This window comes from Capsella rubella, unplaced genomic scaffold, assembly GCF_000375325.1.
Source record: "Capsella rubella cultivar Monte Gargano unplaced genomic scaffold, Caprub1_0 scaffold_3, whole genome shotgun sequence".
Classification (NCBI taxonomy): domain Eukaryota; kingdom Viridiplantae; phylum Streptophyta; class Magnoliopsida; order Brassicales; family Brassicaceae; genus Capsella; species Capsella rubella.
The window spans coordinates 14,613,268-14,638,931 of NW_006238921.1; the positions used below are offsets into that span (position 1 = coordinate 14,613,268).

General features: G+C 33.7%; 5 protein-coding genes, 1 long non-coding RNA gene and 2 pseudogenes across 9 annotated transcripts; 6 read left to right on the plus strand and 2 right to left on the minus strand.

Annotated features, from left to right (window-relative positions):
* Window positions 1-3,364: 3,364 nt before the first annotated feature.
* LOC111831565 lies at window positions 3,365-5,047 on the plus strand. The gene is made up of 6 exons (XM_023786199.1): window positions 3,365-3,467; window positions 3,635-3,702; window positions 3,799-4,081; window positions 4,301-4,378; window positions 4,523-4,717; window positions 4,815-5,047. The coding sequence occupies exons 1-6, from the start codon at window positions 3,365-3,367 to the stop codon at window positions 5,045-5,047; spliced, it is 960 nt and encodes a 319-aa protein (XP_023641967.1).
* Window positions 5,048-6,365: 1,318 nt separating this feature from the next.
* LOC17890828 lies at window positions 6,366-8,423 on the plus strand (annotated as a pseudogene).
* A 523-nt stretch (window positions 8,424-8,946) lies between these two features.
* Window positions 8,947-9,405, minus strand: LOC111831587. The gene is made up of 2 exons (XR_002834675.1): window positions 9,335-9,405; window positions 8,947-9,237 (listed from the first exon to the last, which is right to left on the minus strand). It is a non-coding gene; the product is annotated as an uncharacterized LOC111831587 (long non-coding RNA).
* Window positions 9,406-9,837: 432 nt separating this feature from the next.
* LOC17893943 (26S proteasome regulatory subunit 4 homolog B) lies at window positions 9,838-12,238 on the plus strand. The gene is made up of 6 exons (XM_006297548.2): window positions 9,838-10,373; window positions 10,512-10,757; window positions 11,113-11,282; window positions 11,386-11,602; window positions 11,697-11,837; window positions 11,930-12,238. Exons 1-6 carry the CDS (start codon window positions 9,900-9,902, stop codon window positions 12,011-12,013), a joined length of 1,332 nt encoding a protein of 443 aa, XP_006297610.2. The 5' UTR covers window positions 9,838-9,899; the 3' UTR covers window positions 12,014-12,238.
* Window positions 12,239-12,735: 497 nt separating this feature from the next.
* Window positions 12,736-14,239, plus strand: LOC17891824 (toll/interleukin-1 receptor-like protein). Its single transcript, XM_006298074.2, has 3 exons — window positions 12,736-13,214; window positions 13,519-13,591; window positions 13,702-14,239. The coding sequence occupies exons 1-3, from the start codon at window positions 12,763-12,765 to the stop codon at window positions 14,116-14,118; spliced, it is 942 nt and encodes a 313-aa protein (XP_006298136.2). The 5' UTR covers window positions 12,736-12,762; the 3' UTR covers window positions 14,119-14,239.
* Window positions 14,240-15,009: 770 nt separating this feature from the next.
* Window positions 15,010-17,525, plus strand: LOC17893973. Its single transcript, XM_006299887.2, has 7 exons — window positions 15,010-15,194; window positions 15,639-15,725; window positions 15,812-16,036; window positions 16,131-16,286; window positions 16,373-16,423; window positions 16,513-16,662; window positions 16,926-17,525. Exons 1-7 carry the CDS (start codon window positions 15,039-15,041, stop codon window positions 17,313-17,315), a joined length of 1,215 nt encoding a protein of 404 aa, XP_006299949.1. The 5' UTR covers window positions 15,010-15,038; the 3' UTR covers window positions 17,316-17,525.
* A 1,279-nt stretch (window positions 17,526-18,804) lies between these two features.
* LOC17892017 lies at window positions 18,805-21,447 on the plus strand (annotated as a pseudogene).
* A 140-nt stretch (window positions 21,448-21,587) lies between these two features.
* On the minus strand, window positions 21,588-24,200 carry LOC17892930 (transcription factor PIF1). 4 transcript variants are annotated; one of them, XM_023785938.1, is made up of 8 exons: window positions 24,022-24,200; window positions 23,125-23,932; window positions 22,918-23,001; window positions 22,758-22,823; window positions 22,600-22,665; window positions 22,352-22,455; window positions 22,086-22,190; window positions 21,588-21,999 (listed from the first exon to the last, which is right to left on the minus strand). In XM_023785938.1, exons 1-8 carry the CDS (start codon window positions 24,123-24,125, stop codon window positions 21,963-21,965), a joined length of 1,374 nt encoding a protein of 457 aa, XP_023641706.1. In that variant the 5' UTR covers window positions 24,126-24,200; the 3' UTR covers window positions 21,588-21,962. The 4 variants fall into 4 exon arrangements, with proteins under 4 accessions (XP_023641706.1, XP_023641705.1, XP_023641704.1 ...); XM_023785937.1 differs by having other exon boundaries at window positions 22,086-22,433; window positions 22,918-22,995; XM_023785936.1 differs by having other exon boundaries at window positions 22,086-22,433.
* Between the last annotated feature and the right edge of the window lie 1,464 nt (window positions 24,201-25,664).

Consider the following 25,664-nt stretch of genomic DNA (forward strand, 5'->3'; position numbering starts at 1 on the left):
ATCTGATCTGCCGAATCTTGTCCATCTACAGAAAAAAGTATTGTCCATCGCCGAAAAATATATCTGGTCTATGGTCCGCCAGGAACTGACTATGGTCCGCCTGAACTCGTCCGCCAGATCTGGTCTATCGGAACTCGTCTTCCTGTTGGGTCGAAACTGGTCCGTCGAATCTGGTCTGCTTGAACTGGTTATAGTTCATCATAACCGACTGTGGTCTGTCAGAACTCGTCCGCTGGAGTTATGGTCGGTCGGAACTGGTCCGTCGAATCTGGTCTGCTGAATCTGAACCAGAATTGCTATGGTCCGCCGGATCTGGTCTGTCGAAACTGGTCCGTCGGATTTGGTCTGTCGAATCTGGTCTGTCGAATCTGGTCCGTCGGAGTTCGTCCGCCGGATTTTGTCTGTCGGATCTGGTCTGCTGGAATTGTTTGTTGTTGGAAGAAGAAAAAGAAGATGAAGAAAAGAAAGAGATAATGAAAAAAAAATTGAACAGTCACGAGACAGAGCAGCCCATTTCATCCAGGGATATGTTGGTCTTTTTACATAGCTCTTGTGGCAGGCGGGAGAAGAGAATTATAGAAATGGTATTTCTTAAGAGTTTGGTCACTGTACATGGCAGTATTAATAATTTTCTCGCAAATTATTTACGACAGGATTAATTTATTTTTTGACAGCTCGAAAGGATCAACAAATATCTATCTTAACATTTTTGAAGTACATTTTGTACTAAAATCTAATTTGGATTATAACCTTTTATTTTGTATTATTTACATAATCAAACCCTTGCCATTTGAATAAATAACAAAACTTAAAAGTAAATTTTGTAATTAACTCACAAGCAAAAATAAAAAATGGAAACAAATATTTATTACATCAAAAAAATTTCCTAAACTGTCTCTTTAATAAATCAAATCTCTCTCCAACATATTTATATAATCTTATTTGTTTTTAATTTATATTATTACATAAAATAAATTTATAATAAAAATACAAATTTTTTTCCACACATTTTGCAATTTAAATTTTAGAAAACGGACGTATATATATAACTCAATCGATAAAGGAAAAAATATATGTATAACATCTACATAAGGTATAAAATTTTAGATTATAGTTCAAACGATTATAAATACGACTAATATGTTCACCACTACAAATGAGCATGAACTTTGATTTCTCAGGTATGCAAATTAAAATTTTTATTCAGTTTAATATGTTTCCTTATTTAAGAGAAATAAAACTTTTAAAAGGTTTCAAAATATTATAAATTTTCTTTTTTTTTTAATTTGAAAATATTATAAATGTTAAAACTTTTAAAAGCTGAAAATTATAATATTTAATTTAAGTTTTATAGAATATTTAAAATATTAAAAATTTGAAACCTACAAAATTTAAAGTACTATTAATATTTGAACTCTAAATGTTTTTTAAATATAATAAAATTGTACGTAAATATAATTAAACGGGTTTGAGTATACATAAATATGATTATATTTTTATTAGGGGTTGTCTATATTTAAAATATTTTATGGGTTAAGTTAAAATATATTTTTTATTTACAACAAAATTGTCTCGCGGTGTATCGCGGGTTGACCACATATATCTTTTCTTTTTCCTTCCAATTTCATTGATATCAAATCAAGATTACAAAGTCATACAGAAACATATATCTATGAATCTACTTATAATATAAATTCCAAAAATTATATAAAATTAAAATAAAATACACACTTATAAAACTAGACTATATATTCCAACTACGAAAATGATCAACCAAACAAATATATTAATAAATGGACCCGTGGTATACCACGGGGTATATCCTAGTATTTCATATAATTGAAGTCATATAACTATTATTTATTGTTAAAAAATCTTAGGCTGAAGGATAAACTATATTAGTATTTGAATTCTATATGCATTAGTTTTGGAGATTTTGCACTTTAGATTCGCTGCTGTGGATGTGGTTGTGATTACGAGAGTTTAAACGTTTTGAAATATAATCACGACATTTGCTAGAGTTTTATGTCGGGTTCATATACGGTATTAGTTAAATAAAAATATATTTCAAAAACTTAAAATATATATTTTTCATAAGTTGTAATCTCATAAATTGCAATTTTACTTTGTGTTACATTATTTAAAATGCATAAAGATCATCAAATAAAACAGAAGATATATTAACGTTGTCATGAAATATTCTAAAAGTTCATTCGTATACTCATTTATTTTTCAAGTGTTCTTTTGTATTCCACTTACGCGTAAAAAATTACTATATATATATACATTAGGTTTAAAGAACTTATATTAATATTTCAAATATTAACACTCATTTTATTGGTTGATATTTGACTAGTTGACTAATAATACACGATAAATTAGCATAAGTAAATATAAATTTTAATTCTTAAAAATATAAAATCCGACTAATCTTACCATTTGAATGATGATCCCACCTTACAAAAGTTGCCACTATACCCATTTTTACCGAGAAAGGAAATTTTGAATTTTTGTTCATAGGAAAATTAGATATGGATGTTCAAGCTTTGACAAAAAAAAAAAAAAGGATGTTCAAGAAATATAATTAATCTAGTATGAAGTCCACAACTTTTGGGAAAAAAATATATTGAATGATGTCTTTTTTTACTTTAATTGTTTTCTATTAGTACTTTTGTTAGATGTCGTTCTGTTGATATTATTATTTTTTTGGTGTGAATGATAGAGTCAATTCCAACTAAGAATTATATATAAAAACCAAAATGACATATACCACTAGGTTTAATGGTACAAAGAGCACAAAGCAATGATTTATATACGAGGTTTTTCTCATTTCCTCTTCTTTTTTTTGCAGTATGATTTAAGCCAACTTATCAATCATCTTGAGGGATGAATGTAATCGATATGTTGGCTTGTACATTGGGCCTAAGTGGATTGTAAAATGGGCTATGTATCACCATTCACGTACCCACCATCAAATTTACGGTTTTAATTACTTCGGCGGCGAGAGCTTCATGCAAGGAGGGAAGGTGGGGAGATGAGTAAATCACAATTTTGAGTTAAAACTGATTAATAATGATGATAAGGGAGAGGGAGAGACTGAGAGAGTGTGATTCTATTTGAGTATCGACGTTTCGTTTTCTTAAGCGAAGGAGACTTTTGAGTTTCCAATAATAATAATAATAATAGATGACCTTTGGTATTTCTTTTAACTTTTTTATTTTATGGAACCGAGGCTACTTACCAGCTTTCGCATATAAATGTCCACAGTCCCATAGAGAAAGAGACAGAGCCTCATTTCTTCTTTATCTTCCTCAATACCCTAATCAGTAAACAGTAATCACCATTTCTCTCTAACTCACTCACTATGGCCAACGAAACAACAGCAAGGTGTGTCTTCATTAGCACTAACAAGGACACTAATCTCGGACTTCTCCTCGACTGTGATGACTCTGTCTTTGCATTCAAAGGTTAGCTTTGTTCTCTCTCTAATCTTGTTAAGTCTCTCTTCTTTCATTCTTTCTTTTGTTCTCAATATTTTTGTAAATTCGTTTTGTATCAACAAAAACTCAGGTATTTATTTATGTTTATTCTTGTTTTTTTTTTTTTTTCTTTTTTGTTTGTTATTTTTACACAGGCAAAATAAAAAAGCAGCATGAACAGTGCTTCCCAAGTTTTGGGCGAGTTTCTGTTGTGTCTATTAAGGTATACCAATTAATGTTTTTTTTTTTCTTTTGTTGTTGTTTAAGCAAAGAAATCGCAAACTTAAGGTTCAAGATCGTGTTTTTGTTTTTTATATAGGTTAACATGGGAGGTAAATTTTACTATTTACCAGATTCTATGGTACTTAGCAAAGCTATTGACGGGATCAGAAACAAGGACTGGTCCCTTTTCGCTGACGTTGAGGCGAATGGTAAGGAGATACTTACTATAACTGCTCCAAGTTCAAACCCTAATCCGGATCTGAAAACCAAAGTCGCTAAAGAAAATACCAACAAAAGGAAAGAGAGATCTTCAGCTGGTGACAAGAAATCTCATAGGAAAGTAGCAAAAGCTCTTGGGAATGAAACAAGTGTTAAGAGAGGTATCGAAATAGGCAACCCTCTGTTTTATCTCTCTCTATTATGGAAGATGGTATTGGAGAGTATTAGTTTATGATATACCTTTGATTGTTTTATCTGATGTTCTCAAGTCGTTTTATATGGTGTGGTAACTCTTAGAAGAAGCTATTGAAACTGTGTTCTTTTTATAAGTTGTTGTAGAGAGTTGTCCTTAATAAGAATAATTTATTTTGTATGTTCAGTAGACCTTGAAAAGGATGTAACAAATGTCATTGCACCTACCTTTGAAGTTAAGGATGATGTGAATGAAACTCGCAAAGGTAAATTTATTTTGATGGTTTATGGTTAAGTTACTGATATTCATTTCTTGATTTTACTTGGCTACTTTTTTAATTAACCCGTTTGATTAATTAGCTTCTATTGATGCAAAATAAGTATCTTTTTCTACTTCTGTATTTTTTTAGCCTTTCCGGCAAATTACTTTGAGGCTAGTAGCTCAGGTGGAGGTAAGCAGAGCTCAGAAGATCACATTGATCAATCTCTTGTTGCTGAGGACGAAGCACTCAAAGGTGGTGATGCTGTTGCTGTTTCCGAACCTATTCCAAACTCGAGTGGAGAAAAGATTACCAATACTCTTGTGTTGTTGGCTGTTCCTAAAGGTATTTTATGTTCTTGGTTGATTATACATGTTCTTTTCTACAATCATACGCAACTAGAGGAGTTTCTAGTAACTTGTAAATTGCTGAATATGTCTAGAGAATGAGATGGGTACAAAGGACAACGGTGCTGGTGATGCAACAAAGTCAGTGAAGGCGGCTCCTAAGAAAAGTAGGAGCAAGAAAGATAAGGCCCCGGTTAAAGAAGAGCCTGGAGTCGGTTCCAGTGCAGGGAACGTTGAGCAGCCTGGCAGTGACTCTCAGGAGAATGCCGAAAAAGTTGCCAAGAAATCAAGGAAGAAGGCGTCTTCCAAAGCTGTGGAGGAGGCTTGAGAGTATCATCATCTATGATCTATGATCAATTAATAATATGCTATGCTATCTCATTTTGGGTCTGTTTGTTTTTCATTATTATGCTACATGTTTTCTTCAGTTTCAAAAACATATTTCCTGTTCTTTTTGGAAAAAACTTATTAAGGTTGTTGTTTCTTTTTCTAATGCATGATTTCATTTCGGCTCTTAATGCTTTTTAAGTTTTAGGATTGCACTATCAATGTTTAGATGAATGTTTGTTTATTGAGAGCTGAGGAATCGTTTTAGGAGCAGTGGTGTTTGGCTTTTGGTTGTATGGATGTGGAAAAGTATTAACATCGACAAATGTGGTGGATGTGGCTTTTAGGCAGTGCAAATATTTGTTGAAGAAAGGTTGTCTGAAAACTTCTCTCGTGGATTTAGTAATGCTAGAGATAAGATAATGAAGCAGTTCCTCTCTAGCCTTTTAACTTCTTTTTGTTGTGCTCTATATATAATTAAGTTCATGCCCTTTTTTCTTGCATGCTTCTTCAAATGTGGTGGTTTTGTCTCGGCCTCTCGGGTAGATCAAATGACACACGTTGCTGGAGGATATGATTGAAACTATGTTCGAGATAAAAGGACAGTACAGTACACATGTTCAAGTATTGATGACTCTTCTCGTTGATGATAGACTGAAAGTACTGTGGTGGACATCGCACATAAACCTGCAATTTATTTTTAGTGAAGTGATTTTTTTTTAAATGAAAAATAAATTTCCAACTTTTAAAAAACGATTGAAAAAAATTATAACTTTATGATTTTGATGTTTTAAAAATTAATAAATTTATTAACTTTGCATATTAATTATTAATTAACTTTTGTTAAATGGAAGCAAATTAATCTTGCTTTTAAATTGCTAATTTTGCTACAGTCAACTTTTATTATCTGGATAAATAAATGAAGACAAAGTTGAGACTTCTTTCAACAAAAATTAAAAATTAAAGGTTTTTTAATACATTTTCCCTAAAAGAATTTCACTAAATCTTATATATAAGAAAAATATCAACAGAATATATACGGACAATTACGTATACCTTTCAATCTTATAGTTTTATTTTTTTTTAAAAAAAAATTTAGGTTGAAGGCAGATACATATACCATAAAATTAAACCTTATTAAATACTAATCTTAACAAAGTAAAATTTAGAAAAAGAATTCAATAAATTATTTTAAAAATATGCTAAGTCTCTTACGTGCTCCCCAAGCTAATCTCTATATAAGCTTCAATGTAAAAACCCTTAAAGATATACTTTGAGACATTGTCATCACCATCAAAAATTACTAATTCTCTCTTACCATGGCTTCTTCTACTTCAATCCTTCTTGGACCACCTTTCGTCGCCGGAGATTTTCAAGCCGTCAACCCATTCACCGTCAATTCATCAGAAACCCCTATTTCCGATGCCCATAGTTTGATATCCCAAATCGCCGCTTTAAACCTAGAAAAACCACCGATGGGTCTAACCGAAAACTTTTCGCCGACGTTTCTCTCTTCCAGGAACCCATGTCTCGATTTCTTCTTCCACATCGTCCCCGACACATCTCCCGATGATCTGATCCAAAGGCTGGCGATTTCGTGGTCGAATAACCTTTTGACTACGTTGAAGCTCGTATGCAATCTCAGAGGTGTCAGAGGAACTGGGAAATCAGATAAAGAAGGGTTTTACACGGCTGCGTTTTGGCTTTACCAGAACCATCCAAAAACCCTAGCTTTAAATCTCCCTGCTCTTGTTGCCTTTGGCTATTTCAAAGATTTGCCTGAGATTTTGTATCGGATCTTGGATGGTCAACATATGGAAAGAGGGAAAAGGCGGGTTTGGAGGAAGAATATTCAGAAGAGATTCAAAGGGAAGAGTGAGAAAAGGTCTGATATTTCCGGTGAACTAGAAGATCGAATTATGGAAAACGCGGAGGAGATTTGTGGTCCTGTAGATAAGATAAAGGCTAGGGCTTTACGGAAACAGAGAGAGTTGGAAAAGGCTAGAAAGGCTTTAGAGAGGTATAACTCTGATGCTAATTACAGATTACTATTTGATCGGATTGCGGATTTGTTGAAATCGGATTAGAAGTATTTGAATTCGAATCAGCCGAATAAGATTGGTTTAGCTTCAAAGTGGTGTCCTTCAGTTGATTCTTCTTACGATAAGTCTACTTTGATATGTGAGGCTATTGCTAGAAGGATGTTTTCTAGAGATGAGTATGAAGAAGGAATAGAGGAAGCTCATTATGCGTATAGGATTAGAGATAGGTTGAGGAAAGAAGTTCTTGTGCCGTTGCATAGAGCTCTTGAGTTGCCTGAGTTGTCCATGAGCGCAAAAGAATGGAACTTGTTGAAGTACAATAGAGTTTCTTCTATGGCTATGCAGAATTACAGGGAGCTCTTTGTGGAACATGATTGCGAGAGGTTTATAGAGTTTTTGGGGGATGTGAAATCCGGAAAGAAGAAGATTGCGGCTGGTGCGTTGCTTCCTCATCAGATAATCAAGCAGCTGGACGATAGTGAAGTTGGCGGGGAAGTTGCAGAGCTTCAGTGGGGGAGAATGGTGGATGATCTTGCCAAGAAAGGGAAGCTGAAGAACTCTTTGGCGGTTTGTGATGTCTCTGGAAGCATGGAGGGTACACCAATGGAGGTTTGTTTGGCGCTCGGGTTGTTGGTTTCTGAACTTAATGAAGAACCGTGGAAAGGGAAAGTTATCACCTTTAGTGAGGACCCGGAGCTGCACTTAGTCACGGGTTCGAGTCTACAAGAAAAGACTATGTTTATCAGAAGAATGGATTGGGGAATGAACACGGACTTCCAGAAGGTGTTTGATCGGATTCTTGAGCTTGCAGTTGAGAATAACCTAACCGAGGATGAGATGATCAAGCGGTTGTTTGTGTTCAGTGACATGGAGTTCAATAGTGCCAATGGAAACAAGAGTTACTCCGAAAGTGATTTTCAAAGTGTCTACAAGAGTGCTTGTGAGAGTGACTACGAGAGTAGTGACTCTGAGAGTTTTGAGGAAGAGTTGAAAAAAGCGGAGCAACGGTCCAAGGAGAAATGGGAGACGGATTATGAGGTGGTTCAGAGGAAGTATAAAGACCAAGGTTTTGAGAAGGTTCCGGAAATAGTGTTTTGGAACCTGAGGGACTCGTCGGCTACACCCGTGGCGGCTAAGCATAAAGGAGTGGCTTTGGTTAGCGGGTTTTCGAAGAATCTACTAACTCTGTTTCTTGAAGAAGGTGGGATTGTAAATCCTGAAGATGTCATGTGGTTAGCCATTAAAGGCGAAGAGTATAAGAAGCTTGTTGTTTATGACTGAGATCAAACATACAAAAGTCGTATGCTTTTAAGCACCATCATTTACATCTCTTTCTTTGAGTTTTATTATAAGAAGTTTCATATTTTAGTTTATGTGTACATGATCTAATCTTTGTTTCCTCACAGCTTTGCAAATCTTTCCTATCTTTCTTTTTGTCGTAATGGAAGCAAAGGGCAAAAGCCAACGTAATATTCACGTTAATTCCTCGTTGATCGGAATATGTCGCAATCGTTCGCAGAGTTAGAAATAATACAACTGATAGAACATTTAACTTCTTCTTCTTTTTTTTTTTTGTAAATTTGGATTGTTGGTAAATTTCATTATCTTCTGATATGATATGCGAAAAATGAAATATTTGGAAATGCAAGAAAATAATCATTGAAAATCAAATAAATAAGAAACAAATAGAAAATTAAAATTAATAAATTATTGTAACGACAGTATTTTTTTTTTTACTTTAAAATTTAATTTGCTATAAACTTTTGTATTTCGGCAGTAAATTTTGTAAACGAAAGCATGATTGGTAAATTTTAGCTCATGTAGTAGAATTTTTTAAAATGTTAATAGATAATCTTAATTATTTTTTTGAATGATAGATAATCTTAATTATTGTCATTTAATGGTCTTTTTCACTGACTCTGAAATTGAATAAAATTGTAATAAATCAAATTTTAAAGTTTACAAAGGCAAATAGATGCAGGTTCTTCATCACCATTAGGTGCTAAGCACACTCCTCCTTTAGGGAAATTTTGGTCGACACATTTTTGGTTGCAGTCTGGTATCTCTCCACATGGATCGGCCAAACCATCTTCATTCATCACAGACAAAGTCTTGTCTTTTGTAGTAAACATATCTCTTGTCGCTAGACCTTTAAATAAAAAAAAGAAAAATTAACACAAAAAATTATATTTTGACTAGTAACATGTTGAATAGAAAAGGAAAAAAAGAAAAAAAAAATTGCATACCTTGATTAAAAAGAAGAGCAAGACATAGAAATGTGAAAAACAAGCATTTGTGTGAAGAGACCATTTTGATTTGCTTCAGTCAACAACAATGTATGTCTCAGTGTAAAGTTTTTGTCTTCAAGTATATATTATAGCCAAACAATTTCTAGTTACACTATTCCCTAATTATAATCGATATTGCCATTTGTCATGTGACATTATTAGTGTGGGATTAACTTTTTGATATTAGTCAATGCTACATTAATTTTTGTTTTTTAATAGTTGGAATAGTATGGTAAATTGAAATCTACAAGAACAACTCTTTATTTTTTTTTAAGAACTAAAAGAAAATTATGCAGTTTCTTGTTAATATATATAAAAAAAACAGAATTTGTGAAGATGATACAATTGGAAAAAAAGAAAAAATTGGCGGTACCGATAGGCCCATTAAGTTTCTCACAGCGTATTAAGGCCCAAACAATAAGCCCATATTTATTAATCAGATTTGAAGATTTGTTTCTCCGAGAGCAAGAAACCTCAGAGAGAGAAAGAGAGAGACGAAGCCAGAGAGAAAGAAGAAACTCCGATGGGTCAAGGACCGTCCGGCGGATTGAATCGACAAGGAGATCGGAAACCAGATGGTGGTGACAAGAAAGAGAAGAAATTCGAACCAGCCGCACCACCTGCTCGTGTAGGGAGGAAGCAACGGAAGCAGAGAGGACCTGAAGCGGCGGCGAGGTTGCCGACGGTGACTCCTTCTACTAAATGTAAGCTTCGGTTGCTTAAACTGGATCGAATCAAAGACTATCTTCTCATGGAGGAGGAGTTTGTTGCGAATCAGGAGAGGTTGAAACCTCAGGAGGAGAAAGCTGAGGAAGATAGATCTAAAGTTGATGACCTTCGTGGTACACCTATGAGTGTTGGCAATCTCGAAGAGCTTATTGATGAGAATCATGCCATTGTTTCTTCTTCTGTTGGTCCTGAGTATTACGTTGGGATTTTGTCTTTCGTTGATAAGGATCAGCTTGAACCTGGCTGCTCAATTTTGATGCATAACAAGGTATTTTGGTGTCAAGGCTTCGTTTTTATGGGGAATTGAATTAGGAATTAGTCGGAAGAGTTGATAAATTTGACAATGCTCTTCCATGGAAACGTTAAACTAATTCTTCTATGTGATACTTGTGTTGTTTTGTGATAGGTACTCTCTGTTGTTGGGATTCTTCAAGATGAAGTGGATCCAATGGTGTCTGTGATGAAAGTGGAGAAAGCTCCTCTGGAGTCATATGCTGACATTGGAGGTTTAGAAGCTCAGATTCAGGAGATTAAGGAAGCTGTTGAGCTACCTTTAACACATCCTGAGTTGTATGAAGATATTGGAATTAAACCACCAAAGGGTGTGATCTTGTATGGTGAACCAGGCACTGGAAAGACATTGCTTGCTAAGGTTCGTCTTTTAGTATGTACTGTACCAAGTATTAAAAGCTTTCTATTTGTTAATTGCTCAATTCAGTCTTTTATCAATCTTCACTAAGCAAGGCTGTAGATCTTCTTTGCCCCTAGAGAGATGAATTAGTTAGGACATTGGCTTCTTTGGTTTGATCACATAGACTGGAGATATTAGGTCATAGTACTTGTTCAGATGGAGGAAGATTTTCAGAGTCACTTGGATTTAATATCTTTGGTTTCTGGTTTTTTCTATGTCGCAAGCATGAATTGCAGTGTGGTCTATTTTTAACGTGTCTCATTCTTATTTGGAACTGTGGGGGATGAGCAAGTATTACTTTTTGTTATTTTTTCAGGCAGTGGCAAATTCTACATCAGCTACTTTCTTGCGTGTTGTCGGAAGTGAACTGATTCAGAAGTATTTGGGAGATGGTCCCAAGCTTGTGAGAGAGCTTTTCAGGGTTGCCGATGACCTTTCACCTTCTATTGTTTTCATAGACGAGATTGATGCCGTTGGCACTAAGCGGTATGCCTAAATACAACACAAATGTGATCTATTGATATCCATGTTCTGGACATTGATTCATTGATGGAATCTAATCTGTGATATAAAATGATGGTTGAAACAGGTATGATGCAAACTCAGGTGGTGAACGTGAAATCCAAAGAACCATGTTGGAACTACTGAACCAGCTTGATGGGTTTGATTCAAGAGGAGATGTTAAGGTCATCCTCGCAACAAACAGAATCGAAAGTCTTGACCCGGCACTTCTTAGACCAGGCCGAATTGACAGGAAGATCGAGTTCCCTCTCCCAGATATCAAAACGAGGAGACGTATCTTCCAGGTACCACAATTGTTGATCCTGAACTTTTCTAACTTTTTTTTTTGTCATTTTTATAGAAAGATCTGATGGGTTTTTAATTGTATGCGATTGTTAGATACACACATCAAAAATGACATTGGCTGAAGATGTGAACCTAGAAGAGTTTGTAATGACGAAAGATGAGTTCTCAGGAGCTGATATTAAGGCTATATGCACAGAAGCTGGTCTGCTTGCTCTTAGAGAGCGTCGAATGAAAGTAAAGATTCTCTGATTCTCTCAGCCCTTGGTTCATCTATGCAAAACCTTTATAATAATTTTATGCTAACCTTATTTGGTGGATTCGTCTAGGTGACACATGTGGACTTCAAGAAGGCGAAGGAGAAGGTAATGTTCAAGAAGAAAGAAGGAGTTCCTGAAGGTCTTTACATGTGAAAGACGCACAACAGCTGTTTCAGTCTCTCTTTTTTCCCGAGTTTGCTCTATCTCTCTCGCCGTTACTATTTCACTCTGTGCTTAGTTTTTTTTTTCTGGTCATATAAAACTGTTTGCCCTTTATTAATCTGCTTCCAAATTAGCCATTATTTTTACTCTGTGGGTTAGTAATTTAGAACAACTTGCAATTTCCATTATTCTTATAACTTATTTCTTAAGCTTGGAGATTTTCTGAATAACTAAATAACAATAATAATGATTGGATAAAATAAAAGTATAAACCTAACATATTTGAATTAGTAACTTCTGACGTGTATATGATTCATTACAACAACAACAACAAAATTAGTTGACGTGGTATAAAATATTATCGAGTGTGTTTCCGAGAAAACATGTCAATTCAATCCAATGAGTAAAAAACTAAGTTGATGTACGAAGATGACATGAATGTTGGAAGAGTTTGTTGGACGATGTTAAGGGCACATGAAAAGTCAGCTTAAGGTGCTGTCGATATAGATATACAGTATGTGAAGTGATTGATGTCTTAATCAATACATAAACTTCCAAGAAACTACGTACACGAAGAAATTAAGTTAAAAATTCCAATAGAAAAAAGGAGTCAAGTCATGTGTTTTTGTACGTTAGTAACGATAATGATTTTCAAAGAAAGTATAAAAAAAGTTAAATGATTGTAAAGAACCAAAAATGGTTACAGAAGAAGAAAGACTTGGTATGATAAGAATAAGAAAATGAATCTAAGTCCTAAAATGAAACACGACGTTTTCATAAGTTTCAGGAGCAAAGACACTCGTGACAACTTCGTAAGCCATCTTTGTGGCTGTCTACGTAGGAAACGTATCAAAACCTTCTTATACGATGAACTACCAGCCGAAGAGCGATATGAAGAGTCTTTAAAAGCAATCGAAGTATCGAGGATTTCAGTGATTGTGTTCTCAGAGAACTTTGGGGATTCAAAATGGTGTTTGGATGAAGTTGTAGCCATCTTGAAATGCAAAGAGAAGTTTGGTCAGATTGTGATACCTGTCCTTTACCATGTTGATCCTCTCGACATTGAAAATCAGACAGGAAGCTTTGGAGATTCCTTTGCTAAGCGACAAGAAAAAGCCGAGGAGCTTCAAGAATGGAAAGATGGTTTTGCTGAAGCAATTACACTCCCCGGATGGAGTACTGCACACTTGAGGTAAAAAACTCCAACTCAATTCTTTTGATTATAGTCACCATAGTAAATGAGCCATTACAAATATGTGATAAGATCCTTCATTAGAAAAAGATAATTACAACTTTAGAATAGTAATGGGGATTTTGTTTGTAGTTTTCAATATTTTGAAAAGAATGTTACACTTGAGAATATTTTCTTAAAATACAAATGATCAATCAGGCTTGAGCAACCAAATTTGTTGAAGGGTAACATGTTACTTACATATATGTCATATACGTTCAATTTTAGTATTCACATGTTTGCTTAAAATATGGTTCTTTCCCAGAGATGAGGAGATGTTGGTGAGAGAAATAGCTCGGGAGATCGAGAACAAACTCCTGAGAGCCTCTAGAACGAAGGTCTTTCAAAAAATAAATCTTCTTTAAAAGTCTTTTAACATTTTTCAGTTCACAACTTTTTTGGCAAAAATGATTAAAATGAAACTTCTATGTTTTGTTTTCTTAAACAGGTAATAATTGAGTGGTCTCTAGTTATCATCAACCTCGTGTTAGAAATATCTTCATCTGTTTTTGACCAGATCTCTTCCACTAAACCTTTATACTCCTTGGCTGCAATGTCAATGTCATTGTTTTCTTGTATACTTTGCCTCGTAGATCTCTTACACAAAGGCAGAGTTGAAAGAGTAGTGTGGAAATGGACTTGGCCCATTCCTTGGTTTTACTATCAAACTCAAAGATCAGACAGTAGATTTGGTAGCTTTCCAGAGATGCTTGGATTGGTTTGTGCCTTGAGCCAAACTATTATCACTGCTGTTAACTATTCATTCATCACACGTAGAGATGATACTCCCATCAAATTCTCCGTTTGGCCAGTCATGTTTGCGCTAGGTTTACTTTGCACTTTGTTTATGAAAAGATCTAGCTAGCTTGCTTGTTTTTTTTTACTTGTTTTATACTACTTAGTCTACTTTACATATATACAAATTATGTTATCATCCTTTACTTATATTCTTCTGTTTCTACAATCTTTATAGTTTCAAAATTTAAAATAAACAATATACAAAAATGCATAATTATAATCAAGTGGTCAATACAAGAAAACATAGCAAATACCGACCATTGATACAGTCGGAATTTTGTCGGAAATGGTCAATTCCAACGAAATAATAATTTTTCGTCAAAACCTGGTCAGAAACAAGATTTCGTCAAAAATTTCCTAGGAAAAGCTTTGCATGACCTGTGGTGTTTTAGTTTTTGTTTGTGTAATTTCTTTGAGAGTATATCATACATGTTTGTGAAACACCACATTCCAATAGCGTACGTCTTATTTGATTTATAACATGGTTTAAATCGTATTGTTGGATGGCTTTAGAAAAAAAAAACAACAAGCATAACAAGAACAAGAAAAAAGTGGCTTTGAGTTTTCTTTCTTTTTTTTCCTTAAAAGATTTATATGTTTTAAAAACAAGTGTGATTGGGAAAATATAACTTTAAAAGCATTTTATTTTAAAAGTTGAATCCCCTCAACTTTGTAAGTCTATAATCCAGTCTTGTGTATTGTTAAAGATAAGATAGATTCTTTGTTGGTTTTAATGGATTCAGATTTTATATTACTTTTTTGTGTGTGTAAATTCAGATTGTATTGTACTTTTATCAATGTTTTCATAATTTTTCTTTTAATTAATATTAATTTTTTTTAGATTTTTTTGTCTTCTTTTTGATTAATATTTGATATATATTAATGTGAGTGAAACCATATATATATATATATATATATATATATATATATAGTTGGTTATACTTCAATCACCTTTGGTAATAAAACTTAAGATATCATTAATTTTCAATGAGGTCCTCCACAAGGCTTATCTTGTTGATTTTGTCAACAATAACTCTAATTTTGGTTACTGAGAGCCGAAGAACAATACCATCAGAAGAGGGGACAAAAGAGCTAGAGAAACTACTCAACCATATTAACAAACCTGTGGTAAAAAGTTTTCAAGTAAGTTTTAACTTTTTATGTGATTCTCAAACAAAAAAAAAATGTTGAACATTAAAAATTTTATTATCTTTCTATTGATATGCTCTGTGATATGGTTAATTGTTTAAAAGCATATTTTAATATGAACAAAAAAAATTTATATGAAATGTATAGTAATTTATATAGTAAGAAAATAAATGAAGTAGCTCAGTTATATATATTATGACAGTGTAGGAAAGAAACCAAAAAAAAAAAACATATTTCAATAATACATTAATATTCTTTCATTTTTGTTTAGGATCTAAACAAATTTGATGCTGTACAACTATGCTAATGTTTAGAACCAAAAATATTTTGCATTTTGGAATGTACGTAGTATGTTATTTTTGGACTGATGATCATGATCGTGTCTATTTTAGAGAGCAACAATAAAAATAAATTACTTTTTACTCTGTATTTCAACAGACGAAACATGGTTATATATTGGACTGCATCGACATTCGAAAGCAGCTAGCCTTCGATCACCCTTTGCTAAAGAACCATTCTATTCAGGTTTAGTTAATTTACTCTACAAGTAATTAAAAGCTATTCAAGAGATTGTTTGCTTTTTTCCTAATGGATTGACATATCAATTGTAGTTGAAGCCTACATCTATACCTAAATGGACAAGAGATAACAACACTTCACCAAAGTCAAGTTCTCTGCCATTTCGACAAGATGACGACATAAGTTGTCCACTTGGAACAGTGGTTATTAAAAGAGCTACACTTGAAGATCTTATACAAATGCAACGTTTGAAATCCTTAGGGTTCAAGTATCCATTTTCAAAAGACATGGACTCCCTCGGTACGAACCGTCATCATGTAAGAAAACACTTCTTGTTCATTTATATAGTTGTGACCCTAAGACCTTAACATGTGCTTATAGTTTGTCTTTTTCTCCTTATGATTATCTTAGTTTGCGATAGCTCAGTACTTTAAAGATAATTATGGAGCAAAGGGAAACATTAATATATGGGATCCGAGTCTTAAACATGATCAATTTAGTCTAGCAAGTATATCAATCGAGAGCGGTCTTAAAGATACATTACAGAGCATTTCAGCTGGATGGATAGTAAGTCAAAATCCAATAGTTTAACACAAATTTCATAATAATTTAGAGTATCTATATAATTGAAAACAAATAAAAAAATTCCCTAGGTATCCCCAAAGTTGAACCAGAATCATAGTGGCTTATATACATATTGGACTGTAAGTTCCTAAAAATTATTTAAACTTTGGTGATAAATTATATTGGCTAAAAGCCTAAACTGTCTAATTTTTATTTAAATGTAAAATAGGCAAATGGATATAAGAAGACTGCAGGTTGCTACAATACATTGTGTCCTGGTTTTGTGCAAGTGAGCAGGAAGTTTGCACTTGGAGGTCTTGCCGAACCTGTTTCGATTTATGATGGTCAACAATATCAGTTAGAAATCGGCATACATCAGGTATATCGCACCAGTTTTTCTCAAAATACTCTCATAAAAAAAATTACTTAAACCAAAATTTATGAGTTTTTGCTTTAACCTCAACAAATCAAAATTGTTTAAATCAAATTTCATAAGTTTTTGCTACGATTTGGCGTCATAAATCAAAATTCATCAAGAGTTTGTACTTTGATTTGGCTTCATAAATAAAATAAAACAAAACTAGACTATAATTGTATTAGTAGCCACTTCTAATGAAGTGCTATTGTTATTGGTTAAATCAGGATAATTGTACAGGAGATTGGTGGTTTGTGCTACAAGACGAGCCAATTGGGTACTGGCCAAAATCACTGTTCCATTCTGAAGGTTTAGCAAATGGAGCAAGTCGGGTATTTTGGGGAGGTGAAGTTTTTAGTTCAGTGAAAAAGAGGTTAAGCCCAATCATGGGAAGTGGACATTTCCCACAAGACGGCTTTAAGAAAGCAGCTTTTGTGAATGGTCTTAAAGTGATAGATCATGTTTCAAAAGAAGTTACAAGTCCCACAGCTTCAGATTTAGTATTATTTGCAAACAGTCCAGCTTGTTATAACGTCCAAACGGCATCAGGTGTTGGTGAAGATTGGTCTACTGCTATCTTCTTTGGAGGACCAGGAGGATGCTCAATTACTAGTTAACAAATCTTTAAGTTCACAAGATGGTTTCAAGAAAGCAGTTTATGCGAGTTATACCTTAAAAGTGATGGATAATGTGATACTAGGTACTAAATTTGATATAAATTTGTAATAATTTATTTTGTTATTATTTAATTGAATATTTATGTAACCCGTATCTATGTTTATATATCCAAACAAACAATATATTTATTTAATTATTTTGCGGTTTTATATATTTCATTTGTTTGATTATTTGTTTAATTATCTTTATTATTCTCAGTATTTTTTTTTCATTTTAAACTTTTTCTAATGACATTTCAATGAAAATTCTTATAATTTCTAATGTTATTTATATTTGTGTATTTCTTAATTAATATAGTAGGATATATATAACGGAGATAGTGTACTTTAGACAATGAAGTCATATGATTTTTCTTAATTTTGTTGCCGTCCATGTTAGTTCTTATCCCTATATTAGTAAAAGAGAAGTACAAAAAGTGCTTCCGGGTCGGGTCAATTTCAAAAAATTACCCGAAATTTGTAATTGGATCTTTTAAAATTGGATAGATTAATGGGTTTGGATACATACACCGGATACTTTCCAAATCTAATTTTAGGATTGTAATATTTCCATAACTAATTATAAGATTTACTAATATTTCTCTAACTAATTTAATACAATCTATTTAGAAAATATTATTCTTCTTTCACTTTTATTTGATATTATTTTTAATTTATGATATTATACTATATAATATAAATATTTAATAAAAATTTAACTTTTTCATATATTGCAATTTGAATTTTTCAAAACGGACATATAATACTCAACTACACTCGGTTAAATATTTTGGACAACGGTTTAAAATCATTATAAGTATGACCAATATTAAAACCATTGTTACATGAGCATATTTAATATTTCAAATAGTTTCAAAATATTATAAATAAAAGGTTCATATATATAAAACTTTTAGAATTTAAAATATCGAAATATTTTTTTGAAGATATAAATGTAATTTTGGAGACATAATTTTTATTGATAAAATATATTATATATCAAAATATGTAAATTTTAGATAATTCACGGGTAGTTTGTTAAAATCACAATTATAATGATAAAACGAGTTACGAATAATGTTTTTTACGAAATGAATTCTGTTACGGGTTGGACTTTCAAAAAATATATTGTAAATATGTAATTTTTACGTATATTCCTACTTTTACTACAAAAATGGCCAAAATGAATAATTTATCGACAAACATTATTTCGTGCTGTTAAATTTTCACCGTGTTTTTAATTGTATCAAAACTCAGTATATGATTATTTACTCGCTTTTTCCTTTATTATTTTATTTAAACTTATTATACAAATATATGATTTACCGTAATCGACTGCACTCTAACAAAATTAAAATGTAACATATTTTAATCCGATAAAAGTTATATATATGTAATTATTTCCCCCGCGCTGTAGCGCGGGTCCGAACCTAGTATTGTAGTATCTAGTATGCATGTGAATGATGTAAACCTACTTGGGCTCTTGTTATTGAAACTTTGGGGTTGATTGGTTGCTACTTGAACTTACATGCAGTATTTTAATTTAAACTTTCGATTTTAAATAATTTAGGCTTTTGGTTTGAAAATAAAATAAAGTCATAAATAGTTGGTTTTTAAAATAAAAAGGTAAAACAAGAACAAGAAAAAGGTTGTGGTTATAAACAACTAAAGTGTGATTGGTAACATATTTTTCAGAATTATTTCTTTAAAAATTGTTAGTTACTTTCAATTGTTTCAGATTTCAATGTTTTTTTTAGAGAATTATTGGAAGATATACATATACATATATATTGTGTGGAGAAAAGGAAATTGACATCAATAAATTTTTAACCTTGTATTTTTGAGTTTTTGACAGACGAGACATGGTTATATATTGGACTGCATCGACATTCAAAAGCAGCTAGCATTTGATCACCCTTTGCTCAAGAACCATTCTATTCAGGTTTAGTTTACTCTACAAGTAAAAAGCTAAGATCAAGAGATTCTTTGTTTTTTCTTTTTCCTAGTGGATTAACATAGCATTTGTAGTTGAAGCCTACATCTATACCAAAATGGACAAGAGATAACGACACTTCACCGAAGTCAAGTTCTCTGCCGTTTCGACAAGATGATGACGACACAAGTTGTCCAATTGGGACAGTGATTATTAAAAGAACTACACTTTGAAGATCTTATACCAATTCAACGTTTGAAACACTTAGGATTCAAGTATCCAAAAGACAAAAACGTCTTCGATATGACTGGTCGTCATGTAAGAAACACTTCTTGTTCTCATAGTTGAGACCCTAACAGTACCCTAACACTTATATCTTTGTTTTTGCCTTCTTTTGATTATATTAGTTTGCCATAGCTGAGTACTATAAAGAAAATCATGGAGCAATGGGCAGTATAAATATATGGGATCCGTCTGTCAAACCTGATCAACTTAGTCTAGCAAGTATATCTATCGAGAACGGTCTTAGAGACAGCTTACAGAGCATTTCAGCTGGATGGTATTAATGTAAGGCCTCATGTCCAACAACAAGGCAAAGCCCAAGCCTCATACAGCAGTCCACATCAACATTATAACAAGTCAAATGTGCAGAGCTCTTCTCTGCAACAATCTCTGCAACAAAACAAGACAAAACTGCAGGTTATACAAAAGGAACAGCAGACCAAACCTGCTGGCTCTCCCAACATTGTACTATCTAACCGTTTCAGTCCTATGCTATCAGAAGAGAGTGGCTAGATGATTGACAGATGTAATGAGATCCTACATTGTATCAAGGATCCAGAATGTTCCTAAGGAGTATAAATATGAACACTTTGTGTTCTTTGTAAGTATGAAGTGGAATTAATAAAAAGTATTTTCACTCAAAACACTCTGTTCTTCTTTTATTCACATGGTATCAGAGCCACTCAAACCCTAAATGGTAAGTCAAAAACCAAATTACTTCGAAATTTCATGACAATTCAAATAAGTAACCCCAAATTACTTGGAAATTTCTTAACAAAGTCAAAAAAATATATTCCATAGGTGTCCCCAAAAGTGAACCAAAATCATAGTGGTTTGTTTACATATTGGACCGTAAGTGCTTTCAGACATAACCAAAGTTTGGTAATTCATCATATGGTCCTGCTATACATGTTAATTAAATGTCTTAATTTGTGATTGGGAGACAGGCAGATGGGGATAACAAGACAGGTTGCTACAATACGTTATGCCCTGGGTTTGTACAAGTGAGTAGCAAATTTGCTCTTGGAACTCTTGCCAAACCAGTTTCTACTTATAATGGTGAACAATATATCCTACGAGTCATCATTTTTCAGGTATATTGCACCAATTTTCTCAAATTCCTCACATATGAAAATAGTAGGAAGTTACATGACAGTTTGGTATCTTCACCAATAAAAACTTCAATTTAAAAATTATCGACCAACCCATATTGCAATAGTTAAACTAAACCATGCAAAACAAGAATTGTTTATAGATAGATGAATATTTTTTTTAGAAAATCCAACAAATCAGAACCAAACCAAATAGATGAATTTTTGGTTTAAATTCAGTTTATATGACCAAAATCGCATTAAATCATAACACAAAACCAAAAGGACTACAAATGTTGTTCATTTGGTTATAATTTCTATAAAACCAACAAATAAATAAGTGGCTTTTTTGTATAAGCAGGATAATATAACAGGAAACTGGTGGTTTTTGCTAAGAGGCAAGCCTATTGGGTACTGGCCAAGATCATTGTTCAATGGTGAAGGTATAGCTTATGGAGCAAGTCGAGTATTTTGGGGAGGAGAAGTTTATAGTGCAGTGAGACAAAGGACAAGCCCAATCATGGGAAATGGACATTTCCCACAAGAGGGTTACAAAAAAGCAGCTTTTGTGAATGGACTTAAAGTGATCGATCATGTTTCAGAAAAGAAGAACACGAGTCCACCAGCTTCAAATATGGTAATATTCGCAAACAGTCCACGAGCTTCAGATTTAGTATTATTCTCAAACAGTCCAACTTGTTATAAAGTCGAAACAAGATCAGGGGTTGGTGAGTACTGGTCTAGTGCTATCTTCTTTGGAGGGCCAGGAGGATGCACTATTACCTAACAAATCAAAATGCAAAATGTTTTATACAATGCAAAATGTTTAGCAAAGTCAATTTAGAAAACCACTTAGCTGGATTCGTTTGTGCATTGTATCTTAAATCCACAGAAAACCACCGATATGCTTAGTCAAGAATTCAGAAGAAGCATATCAAGACTTGCTTTTGTCAAAATTTGTAAATGACAAGAAAGAATGATGTTGTGGTTTGTACATGAACCTAACTTTCGATCTATTCTCTTCACTGTTAAATCCTCTGCAACCTCTATGTATTGATTCCTAGATGTCTGGATATTGACATGTACAATTCTCTAAGTTTACAAACTCGAAAGAGAGAACAACAACAACAACAACAACAAAAACAGGCGAGATACGTTATCTGAGATGGCGATTTACATGTTAGGTCTCTCTGTCAATTTCTCAAAATTGTGTGTGTTTGCTTGTGAAAACAGATGCTCTGGCTGCTCCAAGGCTTTAACCTTTTGTGTGGTTTCCCTGAACCTCAGATTCCTTGCTACTACTTACCCTGCTTGAACTTGGGTACGATGTTGCTTGATTCTATAAGGATAAAAAAAATATAAAGACCTTGCGACTTTTGTGAGCAGAACAAGTGTTACGTTTGAAATAGATGGGAGGTAAAGTACCTGAAACTGAGGTGGTTGACTCGGGTGGACACTGCGGAACTGCTGATAGGGATCCATGTAAACCGGATACTGAGGCTGGCTCGATGTTGGATCACATTGCTGGTTCTGTACAAAGAGTCTTGATGGGTCAGAAGGATGAACAGGGTATTGAGGTGCTGAGAATACAGAGTCCCCCATAGGGGTTTGTGTAGGCAAAGGTGGTCTTTGAGCAGGTAACATATTGGGGAAAGGCATGAAGGAAGGAGGAGGAAGAGGCTGGTTCATACCCATCCCCATGGCCATGTGAGGCATGTATTGTTGCATACCCGGATACATCATTGGCATCATACCACATCCCATTGACATCATCTGCACTAATCTCAGTTATAAACTGGAGTTTCCATGGGAAGGTACAAAAATTAAATTTTCATGGACTTGAAACACAAGAGACACATAAAGACTTAACAAAAGGCTTCATCATCTATTGGTTCCTAAACTTTTTGATAAAGGTAAAGGCTTTGGTATGAGGAAAGACCTGTATTTGCAGCTGTAGAGATTTCATGTACTCAATAGCTTCATCAAGCATGGAAGCTTTGTCTGACTGAGAGAATCAGAAAGACTAAATCAGCAACAAATCAATGTATAGATATAACTTTGAAGAAGAGAGAAAGTGAAAAGAGTAAAAAGAAGGACCTTGTTGCAGCGAGGAATGAGTTCTTGCAGAGCTTTCATCCTCTCGTTGATCCTATCTCTCCGTTTCTGTTACAAAATACCTCACACACTCTTCAGATTCCATCTTAATGTTAAGAAGAGAATACTCAAAAAAAGAAAGAGAGAAAACACACAAAAGTACCCTTTCAGAGAGATTATGAACTTCAGCAGCACGAGATCTCTTGGTAGATGTTGTTGATCCACGTCCTTGTTTAGTTTCCTGCACCTCAAGTTAAAAACAAAACACCAAACTAAAAACGTTAATTAATTTATTTAAAATGCGCCGAAACATATAAAAGCAGACTAAAATGCGCTAGATCATATCTGCGCACGATAGTTAATGACTGACCTCGCTGCGGCACTCTGTTTCTTCCTCAGTGGCTTCTCTCTCTTTCCGTTTTCTCTCCGCCGTCGTCTCCGGTTCGATTTCGCTCTTCGACACCGCAGAAGCAGATGTACCAGGAATCTCAATTGCCGGCGTAGTCGTCATCTTCGTCGTCGCCGCCACAGCTTTTCCCTTCCGATTAAATCCGCCTCCAGCTATGACGGCGGAGCAGTTTTCAGTACCATCCGTCCGCCGAGTTAAACCAGATTCACTAAACGCCGACGACGGTGTCGCACAACCACCGCCGCTAGGACTCACCTGCGTGGATTCTCTCACAACCGCCTTGGAAATCGACGGTCCAGATTCACCTCTACCGTTAATAAAATCGCCTCTCAGCCTCGAGAAATTCATAAAATTCCTCACCGGCGGCCTCTGCGACGACGACGGCACCGGCGGTCTCGGTGCTGAAACCGGTTGAGTCGTCAACTGTCTCTCCGCAGTGACAGAGGGAGCAGTAGTCGGTGCGGGTGGAACAGAAGGTGAAGCTGAAGAGAAGAGAAGATCTGAGCAGAAGTCATCATCTTCACGGAGAGGATAATGAAGCCAAGAGGACATCTCATCTTCCTGAATAAAAAGATTCTGATCTGACGGTTGAGGTTGCTGCTGCATAGAAGATGGGTGAAGAAGCTTTGGTGTAGGAGAAGGAGAAGGAGAAGGCTTCTTGGTGTTGTTGTTGTTGTGGTGAAGTCTCTGGTTATGAACAACAACTTGACCGTTGTGCCATAAAAGCTCCATAAGATCATTATCATCATCAGCTGCTTCACCACCTCTCCTAAATAGATAGATAGAAAAATAAACTCAGATCTTGAAAATAAAAAAAATAGCAACTTTACATAAGAAGAAAGATGAAAAGAAACATACATAGAAATGGATTTTCTAGGAAGAGTCAAAGATGAAGAAGAACAAGTGTTGTTGTTGTTGACATAATCATCATCTGTATCGAAGTCTGGTACGAAATGATGCATATCTCTCTATCTCTATATCCACAAAGATGACGATGATGATGATGAGAATTAAAAAAAAAAACAAAGTTATCTTCTTCTCCTTCTTCTTTCTACTACTTCTGGGTTATGTATATATATATTAATAAGTAATAATATAAAGAAAGAAGACAGAAAGATCCAAAAGAGTAGGAGTGTAGTAGTAATACCCAGAGAGCCAAGAGGATTACTAATCACTGAAGAAACATAAACATATATACTTTATATATATTACTGTCTCAGGTTATCCTATATACATATCTAACCTAGAGAATTGAGGTGGATAGGCTTCAGACAGAGATAAACCCTTTAATATAGAAATATATCTCTATTGAAGTTTATAATGCATTATTCAGTCGAAAAAAAGAAAAAAAAAGTTGTCTGAGTCGATTTTTATAAAATTTCGTGCCTTTTTTTTAGAGAATGTGATAAAATTTCTTTCCTTTCTTCTTCTTTGTGTTCTTGTCCTTTTGTCTCACTTTGGAGTTTGGTTTTTTTTTTTTTTTTTGCCTCTTCGTGACTCTCTCAGAGTGTCGCATTTACTATTGTATCAACTAACTTTAACCAAGTTATAAATTATATATATAAGATAAAAGTCTTCTTCTTCTTTTTTCTTCTCTATCTAGTTGTAAAAATATTTATTATGTGTAGTGTGTGCCTGTGTGGATTGAAACTTGTGCAACCTTTGAATTTGAACAATAAAAACAAAAATATGTGTGAGTAAAGATGATGACAGTGTGTCTTCTTTAATTAATATAATCAGTCTCCTTCTTTTTCATTACCATCCGTACTGTAAAACGGCATTATCATCAACTCTTCATGGATATAATATTATAATTTGGGATAGATTTTTCTTTCTTTTTTTTTGCCCTCACTGAGATTTTTGTTTTTATCTTGAATTTTCTCTTTAATTTTTAATATAAAGATAGTATAAATATTGTTTATTTTACTTTTAGAATATAGTACTTTAAAAGATTTAAACAAAATATTTTATCCCCCATTCAACATCTAGTTATGAAGAAGAGAAATATTATTGGACCCAAGTTTGAATTAATTAGAGCTAGTGTTTTTAATTAGCTTAATTGTATATATATCTCTCTTCCTGTTTTCATGTTAAATCTATCAAAATGTAAACATTTTATCATCATTGATATGTGGAAATTATATTGTAAGTTTTATAAATCCAAGTAGAGGAGAAAGAACAAAGAGGATCAGAGATATGGACTCCTTGCGCTTTGTGGGGACAAACTATTATTAAGACAGAAGTTGGAAACCTCAATGATTTATGAGACCCAATTTAAATTATAATATGCTTTATTCAGATCTAGACATAATAATATACATACATATATTTGTTTCCATATATATTATTGATACAACGTTTGCGGTTATATATGTGTTATGCGCTAAATTTGTTTTGTAAACATCGAAAACAATATTTTGATTTACAACTATCAAAATAACATTCAAATGAAAACACACAAAACATATACAATTACTCTAATATTCCCGATGATAAGTCAT

What these genes read in the sequence shown, in the direction of transcription:
- LOC17893973 (XM_006299887.2), top strand. Translation starts at nt 15,039, where the DNA reads ATGAGGTCCTCCACAAGGCTTATCTTGTTGATTTTGTCAACAATAACT. An exon ending in CTGTGGTAAAAAGTTTTCAA is followed by an intron (nt 15,195 to 15,638) that starts GTAAGTTTTAAC and finishes GTATTTCAACAG; the next exon opens with ACGAAACATGGTTATATATT. An exon ending in GCATTTCAGCTGGATGGATA is followed by an intron (nt 16,287 to 16,372) that starts GTAAGTCAAAAT and finishes AAAATTCCCTAG; the next exon opens with GTATCCCCAAAGTTGAACCA.
- LOC17892930 (XM_023785936.1), bottom strand. Translation starts at nt 24,125, where the DNA reads ATGCATCATTTCGTACCAGACTTCGATACAGATGATGATTATGTCAAC. An exon ending in TTCATAATCTCTCTGAAAGG is followed by an intron (nt 22,824 to 22,917) that starts GTACTTTTGTGT and finishes ATTTTGTAACAG; the next exon opens with AAACGGAGAGATAGGATCAA. An exon ending in TCATTCCTCGCTGCAACAAG is followed by an intron (nt 22,666 to 22,757) that starts GTCCTTCTTTTT and finishes TGATTCTCTCAG; the next exon opens with TCAGACAAAGCTTCCATGCT.
- LOC17893943 (XM_006297548.2), top strand. Translation starts at nt 9,900, where the DNA reads ATGGGTCAAGGACCGTCCGGCGGATTGAATCGACAAGGAGATCGGAAA. An exon ending in GAAAGACATTGCTTGCTAAG is followed by an intron (nt 10,758 to 11,112) that starts GTTCGTCTTTTA and finishes TTATTTTTTCAG; the next exon opens with GCAGTGGCAAATTCTACATC. An exon ending in GATGCCGTTGGCACTAAGCG is followed by an intron (nt 11,283 to 11,385) that starts GTATGCCTAAAT and finishes TGGTTGAAACAG; the next exon opens with GTATGATGCAAACTCAGGTG.
- LOC17891824 (XM_006298074.2), top strand. Translation starts at nt 12,763, where the DNA reads ATGAATCTAAGTCCTAAAATGAAACACGACGTTTTCATAAGTTTCAGG. An exon ending in TGGAGTACTGCACACTTGAG is followed by an intron (nt 13,215 to 13,518) that starts GTAAAAAACTCC and finishes GTTCTTTCCCAG; the next exon opens with AGATGAGGAGATGTTGGTGA. An exon ending in TGAGAGCCTCTAGAACGAAG is followed by an intron (nt 13,592 to 13,701) that starts GTCTTTCAAAAA and finishes TTTCTTAAACAG; the next exon opens with GTAATAATTGAGTGGTCTCT.
- LOC111831565 (XM_023786199.1), top strand. Translation starts at nt 3,365, where the DNA reads ATGGCCAACGAAACAACAGCAAGGTGTGTCTTCATTAGCACTAACAAG. An exon ending in CTCTGTCTTTGCATTCAAAG is followed by an intron (nt 3,468 to 3,634) that starts GTTAGCTTTGTT and finishes ATTTTTACACAG; the next exon opens with GCAAAATAAAAAAGCAGCAT. An exon ending in TGAAACAAGTGTTAAGAGAG is followed by an intron (nt 4,082 to 4,300) that starts GTATCGAAATAG and finishes TTGTATGTTCAG; the next exon opens with TAGACCTTGAAAAGGATGTA.